The sequence below is a fragment of the Echiichthys vipera genome (assembly GCF_963691815.1).
Source record: "Echiichthys vipera genome assembly, chromosome: 4".
NCBI classification, from domain to species: domain Eukaryota; kingdom Metazoa; phylum Chordata; class Actinopteri; order Perciformes; family Trachinidae; genus Echiichthys; species Echiichthys vipera.
Window position 1 is genome coordinate 15025891 of NC_139829.1, and position 13632 is coordinate 15039522.

Here is a 13632-nt window from a genome sequence, read left to right on the forward strand (position 1 = left end):
GTTAAGAACTTTATTCTGCACACACTGGGGAAATTCACTTGTTACAGCAGCTCAAGAGTGAAAAAAGCAAAGAAAAAAAGTGTTTGATGAATAAAAAATGAAACGAGACAAAAGACGAGACAAAAATACCAATAGAATAAGATAATATAAAATAAAATACACACTCCATACACCTCATCATTTATACAGATATGAGGATACTTGCACATCATAATTGCACACCTAAATTTTATTCTAGTAGAGAATTAAGAAATTCTACCAGAGAATATGAGAAAAAAATATAATAATATATTGCACATAAAAGTATGTTAGGATTTGTTCAATGAACAAACACATTTTTAACTTTATAAAGTGTGAGTTTTGAATACTTAAAGTAGAGCTGCAACAATTGTGGATTCACTGATAATTGGATCTATACATAAAGAAAACATGTGACGCACACACTGCTTTTAAAAACACTAAGAGACTAAACTCAATAAGAATTGCTGACTCTTGTCTCCACGTGTTTATCAGCTGTCACCCGGACTTCATTTCAGAGGTGACTTTTGACCCGACATGCCACGGGCCTGTACACATGACTGACTGAGTCATCCATCCGTGTGTGTGCATGTGTGCGTGCCGCTGGCTGTTAGTGCTTATTTGTATCCGAAGCCCTGAAGTTTCCATATCACTTTGATAGTGATGTATGATTAGTCTGAGCACGTGTCTCTCATTGTGCACCCATGGATGCACACACACCGTCCTTCTTCTGTCCCGCTGGGTTTTGGATTCACCTGCATGGGACAGGACTTGAATGAGATGTCTTAAACCTGCGGAAAGTTTGTCTGTCTGTTTTATTAGTGAATATAAGCCTGGGTCAATGATGGGTTTGCAGAAAAGAACAAGTCTGATTCAAAGTCACAGTATCAGGAGTTCACACTGTGCGCCTCAGGTCAAACAACCACAAGGAAGCCCCTAATATCTCATTCTTCAATTACAATTTGTCCTGGCGGGGTCAAACTTGGAGCTCCTCCATGAGAATTCCCATAATGCTCTTTTCTTCCCTACATTTCACTGCATTTTCTTTCACTAAGGGAAGCTTGAGTTGTTTTTGTTGAAAACAATTGGGGTGAATTTCATTTTGTCTTAATTATCCAGAGCCATTTTCCGAACCATGTCCTTAACAGTTCAAAACCGACACTCCACCAAGCTGTGTTTCATCAAACAAGTCATTTAACTATTAAAGAGAGAATAATCACAACTATAAAGGTTAACACTCACTTCCTTGTGTTTCCGTGTCTTTTTATGTCACCTTTCATGAGGGCACTGTCTGATCTTTGTTGATCTGATCCTCATGTCTTTCTTGTGTGTTTCAGGCCTCCACTCCCAAGCTGACGACTCACTGCTCTGATATCCAAGAAGTCCGTCGTTGCAACCGGCTGGAGATGCCTGACAACTTAAACACATTTGTTTTAAAGGTAGGTGCAAGTTTTCAACTAAATGGAAAAAAATATTCTATTCCAAAAGGCTACAGTTGTAGTTTGCAGACTCATTTAATGTCATGACAAAACTCACCAAACTCGCCTTCAATTAGACCTTGTTGGTTTAAACTTCAAGGACATTCCACCTCAACCTCTTCTCTTGAGTTTCAAACAGTTGCCACCTGCACGGTTGAAAGATGGCTGTCATAACATGTGTTTACATGAGGGGAAAAAACATCCACATCACTTCCCTGCTGACCATCGTTTCACCAAAATACGTCCGAAAACACTGCTGGTTATTGCATTCTGCAACCAAATTGATGCTAACCTTCGTTCACAGTAAAGAATCAAACTATAACATTTTACAGCCATGGCATTGAGTATTGGGTTGCAGTTTTACACATATGTTGTGAAAAGTGAGCTAACTTTCTCTGTCACAGTTTTGGTAGCCTGCAAAGAAATGTTTTTTTCATTAGAGAAAATAGGTCAATTATAAAGAAAACATTTTGGCTCCTCTTGCAGCAGGTATAAAAAAATCTTATTTTAAATCTGAGTGGCCCTTCCTGAGGCCTTTTTTTAAGGTGGTGTAACACTTGACCAGGTGTTTGGTCATCAGGCACTGCCTAAATGGCAATAGAAAGCCTTAAATATGCTGTATGCTATCTGTGTATCATTAGAAAAAATGCACTTTTAATGTGTCTAGGCCAATGTAGTGCAGCTCTGCATGGACAATATATTTGAAAGCATGTTTTCTTTTTCATCTCTCTCTTTTTCTGCAGGTTAATCGAGGTAGTCTGATATTTGAGACAGACAACGACCAGCAGGTCAGCTCCTGGACCACAGAGCTAAAAGAATGTATCAGCAACAGGTGAGAAATCGCAAAGCCCGAACATATTCCCTTTTTATAAGTATGATCTTGTGAGCACAAACCAAACTGAAGACTAAAGTTACAACTCATTTTCAAACCATAAATTGTTCAGCATAACTTTAAACCTGAGTCTGACACAAAAATTAGTAAATCAATAATTTAGCTAAACCTGACCAAACCAGCTGTGTCCCAGGTGTACACGCACGCACACACACACACACCCACACCCACACACACACACAAAGTATGTAACAAGAGGCTCATCATCCTCATCTGTCTCTCCTAGCTTAGCTTTTTTTTCCTTGAGATTCTGAGTGGAAACATTAAACACTTGGTCTTTTTTTATGTTTGTGGGCATGCTGGATGTTTACTTGTGCTGAGGTATGTGTTTGCATATGCAAGTGAGAATATTTTGCAGTGTGTGTGTATATGTGGACAAACATTTGTGTGTGTTTGTTGGTGCATTCGTTTGCTTTGGGGCTCTACAGACTGGAGCAGGTCTGAGTGTCATTATATTTGGAATATGCCTGGAAATAATCATCTATCAAACTCATCAGTATTCTGTTATGGCTTGAACTTTTGGCAATGTGGTTTTGAGATTGAATAGAACTGTTATTTTTGTAACTTTAAATTAAAGTTGGAGAGCGGTGAGAGTGTAAGAGTCTTGGTAGTGTAGTTGTTAAGATGCCTACAAAATACTAAGCCTGTCTCTCTCTCTCTCCCTTCATGTCCTGAAAAGCATTAATACTGTGTAATATATTGATAGAACATCACTATTATATGCTTGGCGGTTCACTAAGATAGCTGCAAAAAGACTTCACATGTATTCCTTTAGAAAATAAATAGTAGTTGCAGTTTTTATATAATAATTTAAATACAAGAAATCACATAAAAAAGGAAAACAGGCAAACTCAAAGTCATGACGGAGGTTATAATTTAGAAATGTAAATTCATGCAAATAAATATCCAGTTGTTTCTTCAAAGGAGTTGCAGCACATGCTCTGCTAAGGTTAATATTTGGTAATTCTCTATAATTAAGTCATATTCATGGTAATATTCAACACTGTAATAAAGATAAGAGGAATACCGAAGTTTTCTGTCTTTTGTTTCTGTGTGAGAAACAGTATCTTTATCAGCAGACATTAGGATTACACCCAAAAAAGCTTTTATACGAGTGACCCTATGTTTCAGTGCATACATAATGGTGCGTGTGTGTTTCTCTGTGTGTATTTGTGCAAGTGTGCTTTGCTCTGTGAAAGGAAGTGTGGGGGAGGTCTGAGACTCGGGAGAATCTCAGGACCTTTCTCATTTCTGCAGATGTCTGTAATGCTCTAACAGACACACACACACACACACACACACACACACACACACACACACACACACACACACACACACACACACACACACACACACACACACACACACACACACACACACACACACACACACACACACACACACACAAAAACAAAATCAGTAGTCAGCAGTGAACACTCATCCAGTGTGGAAGTGAGGTCAGAGTTCACTCTTGAATTCAGTGTTTATTCTGGGGCTCACAAAGGATTATATTTTATATCAAAGCATGTGCAGGCATTCATCAATGTGCATGTGCTGATGCTTTTAGTAAAAGTGTGTGTTGCAAACTATATAATGGAGACAGTGTTTCTAAATCACCTCAAATCTAGTTTCATTTCCGTACCGATGGTCACTTAGGAGCCAACATGTACACAGATACAGATATATCTGCAATAATTTAACATCAGCCAAAATATCAGCCTAGCGCATGAGATTGTGTTGATTTCTTCTTTTCTGGTTGATGTGGATATGAATAAGGAGTATAAATCTGAGCTGAACTTTCACTATTTTCTAAGACCCCACATTATCACTGAATGTACTAAAAATATTAGCTTGTCCCCATATCTGAAGTAGTGATAGACCGATATTTGTGCCTTTTTGCATCGGTATTGGCTGATGCGGGCTTCTGCGTTCGCCGATAGTTTTTTCCCATCATTATTTACACACAGGCGTCCACAGGCAGCTCCTTGTTGCTTGAGACAGCTTTTTTAAGTTTAATAAATGTTCCCTTTTTTTAAATTGAGACTCGTAACATTTGTTATCATCATTGTGTAACTTTTATGATGTAAATTGGGGGAGCAAAAGTAGTATCGGCTCCAAATATCGGCTCAAGAAAATCGTAGTCCGTATTGGTCATCAGCTAAGGCTAAAAAATTGGCATCTGCCCTAAACAATCCATATTGGTCTATCCCTAATCCGAAGTATTAACATCACAACTACATACCGGTTTTTCACCTCATCTTTCAATTCAATTCAATTCAATTCAATTTTATTTATAGTGTCAAATCATAACAAAAGTTATCTCAGGACACTTTACAGAGTAGGTAAAGACCACACTCAATGACTTATTTATGATTTACATAGACCCAACAATTCCTCTGTAGAGTACAGTGGCAACGAAAACCTTCCCTATAACAGGCAGGAACGTCAGACAGACCCAGCTCTGTGGAGGACGGCCATCTGTCTTGACCGGTTGGGGAGGAAGAAAAGGAGAGAGAAAGAGAGAAAAGACACACAGATGGACAGAGAGAGACAGACAGACACACTTCCAGAGATGCAAGCAAAGCCTAACAGTAACCATAATATTTATAGTAATGTGAATATAACGTATATGTTAAGGCAGTTAATACAACAGAATAGTAGAAACAAGCACAGCTAAGGTGACAGAATATGAAAATGATAATAATTATGGTGGCAAACATGATCAATGATGAGTAGTGGCAATAGCAGCTACGATACAGCTACAAATTTTATAGTTTATTAAACTAGTGATAGTATATATGAGTAACAGTGACAATAGCAGCAGGAAGCGTCATGTAGGACCACGGCAGCAAGCACCACCACGATCAGCAGAGACCTGCGAGACGACAAAGCACAAACAGCTCCAGGGAAGAAGCTGAATCAGTAACATGCATTGATGGGACATGAATCTTTATTCTCAACTCACAGGAGGATGCTTCAAACAAAGTGCTTTTCAGATCGTTTAAGGTCGTGTTCGGGCCCACTTTAGCCCCCGCGTGGAAAAACACACAGCCATCTCGATACTTTCCATAAAAATGAGAAGATAATCATGACTGCTTTACAAGAGGATTGCAGAGTTATAAAAGTAGGCAGGGTGTCGGGGTTGTTTCACTCTTCACACAGCTACATCATCGTCTTTTTTTGCCCCGTATACAACTGACTACACCATGAAAGCCCTTTGAGAAAAGATTTTAACATGTCACAGCAGGAAAAGCACAGGTGTTTCAGTTACAGGCTCCTGATATTGTGCACGCTGGGACACTTGAATAGAACAGAGCCACCCTTATTAGTAACACCTGTCCTTTTACTGCTATAAATGTGTGCCATGAACAAAGCCTATTGTCCGAAAGTGTGCTTCATCATCTGTGTGTATGATTCATCAAGTCAAGACTAGAAAAAAACCTGCAAAAGCGTGATGAGGGAGGCAGTGTGATGCTCTGATGCTTTTTGAGTGGGGGCTGTTTGGAGCGAGTGTAAACCCTTTTCCTTTTAGATGTGGTCGGATGTGGGAGGTGTAGCACTGCTGACTGGCTGAAATGTCCACACTTTGCAAAACTGTCCTCACTTTGCAAACGTAAAACGTGAACTGATTCTCACAAAGATGTGTGAGGAGAAAGGAGACTTGTCTTCCTGTTATTCAGAGCGCTGCAAACTCAAGTCAGCATTTTAGAAGGATCCGCTCGGGCTTCCCTCTTTAACCTTCCCGTTCTCATCTGTGTATGCGCGCGTGTGCGTGTTCGGGCGGTGAAACAGAAGAACAGTAAGTCTTAGTTCAGATGTGAACTGGACTCATTTCCTGTCTGTGCTCTGCGTCTTTGTGTTCCTACAGCCTGCTGTTTCCTCCATGTTCACTAGACTCACCCCACCAACACACAGCAACACACACACACACACCTCTTCGATTTTCTACCCATTTGTGTTACTTTACTTCCTGCATACTGTATGAAAAATAAAAGTGATAAGTAGCATGTTAACTTGAATAAATCATCAACCCGTTTATATACCAATATACTAAATGCAGCCTCTGGACTGCATTTTAGAGCAACTTGAATATCTTTGCACCACAAAATAAAAAGAGCTTCCTGCACAAACAGCTGAGCCTTTCTCACACGACAGATGGTGAAAACACAGAAAAAAGTACCTAAAATCAAATGAAATGAAATTGGCCTATTTTTCCTTCCCAGGTGGTCCACAATGAGAATAACATTCATGTGTTGTAGATGATACAGTGTGTGTGTAATCTGAATCTGTTCTTGTCCTCCAGGTCAGGCAGTGTGGATCTGGAGCCTCTCCCCTCCCCAGCTGACAGCTCTGCTCCAGCCAATCACAGAGGGAGCTCAGAGTTAGGAAGTCAAAGTGAGTGGTGAGATGAGGAGAGGGTTGGATACTTATCAGACACATCCTCGAACGATCAGGGCGTAGTTGCTTTTTCATTTTGAATGGATTTTGAGGAATAAATCTTCTCAGGTTTACAGCTGGGGGGCTAAATGTTGAGTCATGTCAATCTGCCTCTCTACTAAATGCTAAATGATTACCCAAACTGACATTTCTGACCACAGTCTTCATAATTTCCAGAAAAACGTACTGGTACAACTTTAAGCTGTTGTACTTTTCTGTAGCCTCCCTGTGAGAGGAGGCTTTCACTTTAATTTTTAACTCGAGGGGTTCAGACAATACCATTTGATTGCAACCCATCTGAACATCTGAACTGTCCAGCCCAAAATGACATGTAAATGATAGAAGTAATATTAATTTAGTAATACACATTTACACGCGTAAACGGGTTAATCTGGAAAAAAAAACAAGTGTGAATCTGAAAAAGCTCATATGTCCCCTTAAATAAACTGGATATTAAAGCAATATTGTTTATTTAAGCAGTTGGACAGGTATGTAAGTAAATAACAATTATCACTAATTATCACTATTAATTAGATTTTTGAGCTTATTTTCTAGAAACAGCCGCAGCTGAAAACAATACTAATGAGAGTTTTGACACTGAAATAAAACGGTAAAATTGTTGGCCATGTAACAAAAACAATAAGCTGAAAAAACTACTGTGGATCTGAGGGGACCTGCAGAGATAATTGATTGTGGGTTCTTTACGATGACTGACACCTTTCACATTGCTCAACCTCATTCAACCCATTATTAATATGAAAATATTGATTAGTCCACCATTTGGGATTTATAGGAATTAAACCATTTCGTTTCCCCTTTATGCCCTCCAGGCCCCGTCACCTTCACCCTGCCCGAGCAGGTTGTCCAGAAGGCAGATCACTTCCTGTTCTCGTACCCCTGGTTCCACGGGCCCATCTCCCGCGTCAAGGCCGCCCATCTGGTTCAGAGCTCTGGACCGGAGGGACATGGAGTGTTTCTGGTCCGACAGAGCGAGACACGAAGAGGAGACTACGTCCTCACATTTAACTACCAGGGAAAAGCAAAGGTACCTCTACTCACAATGTCTTAACGGACGGCTCGTTTACACTGACATTAGTTCACATCCAGAAGTGGTTCACCGAAAAATTCAGTAATATGAATTCAAACCCACAATGTTCTTATTTTCGCTTGGGTAGTCAAACTTAATTTCTTGATCATGTTGGTAGATAAATGAGGAAGTATTACACAAAGTGTGAACACTGACCAGCGGGTAAAGAAAATCATCTCTTTCAAACAGTGTGAGAAAAGACATTTCTTGATGTTTTTGTCTTTCCTCATGTCTCCGCAGCACCTGCGCCTCTCGCTAACAGAATGGGGTCAGTGCAGGGTACAGCACCTGCGCTTCCCCTCTGTCATGGACATGCTCAGTCACTTCCGCCTCTTCCCCATCCCACTAGAGTGCGGAGCAGCCGGTGCCGTCACTCTGTCAAGCTTCGTAGTGGCGGGCTCCAGCCCTCCATCACAGGGTGAGACTCTAGCCTCCACCTCTCAATCTCATCTCAATTTGTCACACTGACACATAATTGATGTCCGAGTGTGGACTCCTACATCGACATGTTTTTTACTACAATCATATTTTTGTTTTCACCATCATTTTTATTGGTTATGGTAACATTTCACATACAGAAGTAATTGCTGAAATCTGAGAACGTGGCAGCTTTGCTATAACAAAGTTCACCGGGGCAAGAAACACAAGCAAACAATCAGAAATACTTGTGTGTACTGTACTGTTTTTTAAACTTTAAACTTTTAAACTAGACAATATTTTAGTCTTTTTTGGAGTGAAGGGGTAACAGGTAGACATTGGTTTGTTTTAAAGGTCACAAGGCAGTAAAACACAAAATGTTGCACAACTACGGAAGGTGCTGTAGGTTGAATTTGAACCATGAAGTTGGTTTACATCTTTGACAGGGTGATTGTTTTTTTAAACTTGGATTCAGAAGGATCCTTTAATGACATCATATGGTAAGCAGGTGTGCAGTAGAAATGCCTTTTGCTTCATGTAGTCACAATTCATTTCATTTTTTTCCTCAGGTCAGCTCTCGGGCGCTCTCCTCGTCCCTTTCTCCCTCCATCGGTGGAGCTCAGAGCCCAGCTTGGCTCACTGCAGCCTGGCTCGCAGCTCCAGTCAGCCCCGCTCCTCCTGCTCCACAAGCACCAGCACCACCTCCAGCCCCAGCTCTGTTTCCCAGCCAGTAAACCGCCCATTTGCCCGCTCCAACCCGGTCCCCGAGCCTCCTCCGTCCGCCCCCGCTCCCCTTCGTCGGAGTGAATCGGTAGGGAGGAGACCCCTGCTTCGCCACCCCAACCCCCACATCCCTCAGCGGGACTCAGACTATGAGCTTGAGCCTGAGCGAGGTCGCAAGCGGGCGATCGACAACCAGTACATGTTGCTCTGACCCGCTGAGTCAAACACCTCCATCACCTCCATCACCTCTGACAGACAGACAGCCGTCACCTGTGAAGTAGACTGTTCATGCACACGTTTTGTTCACCATCTCTGAGAGCGCATGATGCCAGCGTGATTACAGCAGACTCATGAATTTGACCGAACGAGTCTTTGTCTGACACACACACGCACACACACACACACACACACACACACACACACACACACACACACACACACACACACACACACACACTATGTCTGTGCTGGCAGTGTGTTAACCAGTGTCAGACCCTCACAACCTCCACCCTGAGTGTCCACAGTGAATGTATTTTTGGGAGTTTTATAACAGATGATGATTAATCTCGTATTGATGTTGAGGTTCTGAGCAAGAGAGGAAGGGCCACGTGTGTAGATGACCTCGAGCCCGGGCAACAACAAAAAAAACAAAAACATTTTAATAATGTTTCTCATGAACTTAAAAGTTGAGTGCTTGATTAACTTATTTGGCTTTTAACGTGAACTGACAGGAAGGCACTGCCTGTTAAATTGGATAAATCAAGTGGCCCTTTAAAAATAATCAAAAGATATGTACTTTTTTATAAAAACACACAAAGAAAGCACTCTTATTTTAGAGTGTCTACACAGCCTAGTAGATATTCCTCCTCTCGCGCATTATTATATATTTAAGTGCACAACGCTTTCAGTGCACTTTGGGAACAATGTGTATTTTTTTCTATACACAGATTCTTTTGTAGAAAAGTAAAAAAAGAAATAAAAATGAAGTAAAAAACTTTTAACGTCCGTTGGGAAGCTGTTAGAAAGTGATCTGCTTCCACCTCTTCAAACCTTCGCTGAAGCAAAGACCGAAAACCAGGGGAATTATTCTAGATCAGCTTTCATCTGCTCAGTTTTTACCAAAAGCCGCGAGAACTTGTTGCTGTTTGTGTCTGGATGTGTTCTGGTGTATGTGAGATGACTAAAAGTATAGTCCATCACTCAGTCTGGTACAATACACACCCTTGAGTCTGTGTGTGGGGAATATGTGTCCAAAATCATCCTCAAGCATATTTGTGGTGTCACAAACCAAAGGCATCATGTGCACAAAATTAAGTTTCAGTGTCACAGAAACAAGTCCTGTCACAAAATCAAATAAAATGTAATGATATAAATACACTAATATAATTAATATGATTTGTACGAATATTATTACCATATTAACACTTGATACAAAGTCACCATTCTTGAATCTTTATTGTATCTACAGTTGTGACAGAAGAGCCACCATCAGGAGAAAAGATGAGTTAAGCTTCTCTGTGCAGGATTCTAGTTTATCTTTTTGTCCTGATCCCCCAAAAATGGCACAATACGCTTTCCATGAGTACTTCACATTCAAGTGTTACAAATAAGTGATGACATAAATGATACTATAATAGCTTCATTTTATTGATTTTTGTGGCATGAAAGGTGTTCTGTGTCACCAAAATGAGGTACATTTTGTATGCATAAAGCAGAAAGAGGCTCCCAAAAAGAAAAGCTCACTCTAAAGAGCGTGAGAGGAAACCCCATTTACACACCAAAACAAAGGAGGAGTTTAATCTTGGGGCATTTTCAGACCTGAAGTTCATTTGCTTTGTTCCCATTCAGGGACTACTTTCACACAACTGTTGCATTTGCCTCCCAGCAACATAGTAGATCGGTACAAAAGGTGTAAACAAATGCCATGTGCGTCAGAAATATTACCGAAAAGATTTTCCTCAAACTGCTTCTACCAAACTCCCCTCTCTCCTCTGTCTGCTGTGTTCACAGATGCCCAACCTGAGGGTGAAAAATGACTGGTCCAAAATCAGATATTTGACACAGCCAAACAAATGTTTAATAAGCTTACATTAAACCATTATGGTCCACATGATGCAACTCCTGCAAGACAGAATGCCTCTGTAGATATTAGCGTTTATTTTCTTACCACTTCTTCGGGAAAATCTTGATTCTTGGAGTAGCATCATGTCTCCAACTCTACTTTTTACACTCCTAGTATTAAATAGTTTATTTAGTCATTTCTGTACAACAGTGGTCAATAGAAAAATCAATGTATTTTTACACTATACATACATTGTAATAGAACTTCCATGGCTTTAATGAGGTAGGTTTGGTTTCAGTCAGCTCAAGTGTGAATTTTGTTGTCAGGACATACAAAGTTTTTATTGGAGGTTATATAAAAGGATACATCAAAAACATGTACCAGAGCAAGCAGTTGACCAGTTTTTCATCCACCACCAGGTCGGAGATTCAAGAGCTGATTTGTAACAGTGTTTGCGTCTTTGGCAGGATTAGATTGGTTTGTTACGTTCTTAATTGTGAACCTCGTCTCTCCTCAAAGGAAACACAATGTCCCAGATGACCAGTCCACATAATATCAGTAGTTTTGACACACCAAAGATGACATTTTATTTTATTTTGTTTCAGTAACTGAAGCTTCACTTCCATTAGAAATAGGATGCCTTTGGGAAATAGTGTGCTAGGACTTGTCTGTCTGTCTTCTAACCTTGCTTGAACACTAACTTTAGCAGTTGATTAAGATGTACCATCAGTAAACCTATGCTTATCTTATGGTTTGGACCTGATTCGGTCCGTCTCTCTGCCCTCTTTCTCATTGCTGTTTTTTAAAAAGAATAATGCATAAATGCAACTTAATTTCCTCATGAACATGACCCGAGTAGGTCCAATGAGATTACTCCTCTTGTTACGCCATAAGTCAGCTTTGTCTACCAAAGGAACATTTTTACAATGGTTGTGTAGTTTTCTTTAAAGTATCATCGTGATCAAGACTGACACCTTTAAAGTGTTTATAAGGGGAACAAAAACAAGGACGATTTTGGCAAAAGTACGGTTGGTCTTCCTGCCTTTGTGACTGGGGACCAGACAAATCCCTCATCAATTCTGTTCTATTTCTGCTAAATGAAAAGCAACGGTAACAATAAGTATTTTGACTAGCAGTCCTCTCTCTTTGCTGATATTTTTTAGGGAGAATGACTGTGCCTTTGCCAGAAAGCTGCTGTTGCTTTTCCCCTTTTTCAAAAGCTCAGGGTGTGATGTGGTGCAGAACTTGTAGTGCAATATCTGGGAGATGCCCAGTGCTTCACACCTTTTTATGTATGAAAGAAGCGATCAGAGGCTTCGTGATGGATGAATTTAGTTGAGTGAGAATCCAGTGTTTGCACCTGCTTATAGACTGAAGAAAGAATATTTCATAAATGCCAAAGTTCCCAGAAAAAACAATGCTATATTTAAAACCAGGGCTGCCACATTTTCCTACTGTTTTCTGTGTCAGGGTTCAATCTAATTTGTCTGCAAGAAATCGAGTTAACACTTAAGAAAATCCTTGTGTACCTCAGGTGTCTTTAACCCTCAGCATCCACTCCGGCAACACCTTTAGTCTCCCCCGTATGTTTGTTTTAAAATGTCCAGTTGATGAATGTAATGTGTTCTCAATACTGTTCATTCTGTTTAACTTAGCACTGTAAACATTCAAGTTCAACCCAACAGCCGATGAAAATCACAGCTTTTTAAAATGTCGTTGCTTGCATCCCTTTCAGATTTAAGCCTCTAAATTATATATTTTATATATATATATATATCTCAACTGTATATTTGACTTTTTATAAAATAAACCTAACCAAAAAAATCTGTGTTGTCTTGTTCACCAAATACAAGTGAGGTTACAGATAAATGGTACTGTTTTTACAAGGTGTTTTACATCATCTGGTATTTTAAAATGCTAGTGGATTTAATAAATAGGCCGAAACCAAATTGAACCTGTCTCTTCCACCATAATGAGTCAAAATATGATTAGAACATACAGTACAAGGTTAGTCCCAAATTGATTGACATCACAGCTACATTTATAGAGGTAGTGGTCCATTCTGATCATTTTAATCCCCTTTATAGGGGTTGTATGTCTGCTTCTCACGTATGACCCGAGTAGTGACTAAATGTTTATTTCTGGGGTAGGTCATTACCAGTGAAAGGCATGGTTCAGCAGACTAGTCTAACAGGTTTTATAAATGGATACATCATCAATACACCCATGACATTGTTCCTACACCTTTTCGAAAGTCAAATTCAAGCACTTTTCAAGCATCAATGTGCATTTTCAAGCGCTTAGGGCATATTACAGCTGTGGTAAATGACATTTTTGTACACAATATTTAGTATTTAAAGTATACTGATATTTTCATCAAATTAAATCAGCTCTTATTGTGCTATACACCAATGTATTTGTGACGGCTTTCTACAGAAGGAAACAAAATGTGTCACCCGTCTGTAAGTAGACTTGGTATCCTATTTGACCTCAATTTCAAGCAGTTTCAAGCACTCAA

General features: G+C 40.0%; 1 protein-coding gene across 1 annotated transcript in view; it reads left to right on the forward strand.

Moving 5' to 3' along the window:
- sh2b3 (SH2B adaptor protein 3) overlaps nucleotides 1-12889 on the forward strand; it is a 51095-nt gene extending 38206 nt beyond the window's left edge. The window contains exons 3-8 of the mRNA XM_083911677.1: nucleotides 1356-1457; nucleotides 2240-2328; nucleotides 6692-6783; nucleotides 7656-7870; nucleotides 8153-8330; nucleotides 8899-12889. Of these exons, the coding sequence (XP_083767803.1) occupies nucleotides 1356-1457; nucleotides 2240-2328; nucleotides 6692-6783; nucleotides 7656-7870; nucleotides 8153-8330; nucleotides 8899-9263 (1041 nt within the window). The 3' untranslated portion in view covers nucleotides 9264-12889. The remainder of the gene's footprint in view (nucleotides 1-1355; nucleotides 1458-2239; nucleotides 2329-6691; nucleotides 6784-7655; nucleotides 7871-8152; nucleotides 8331-8898) is intronic.
- Nucleotides 12890-13632: the final 743 nt, after the last annotated feature.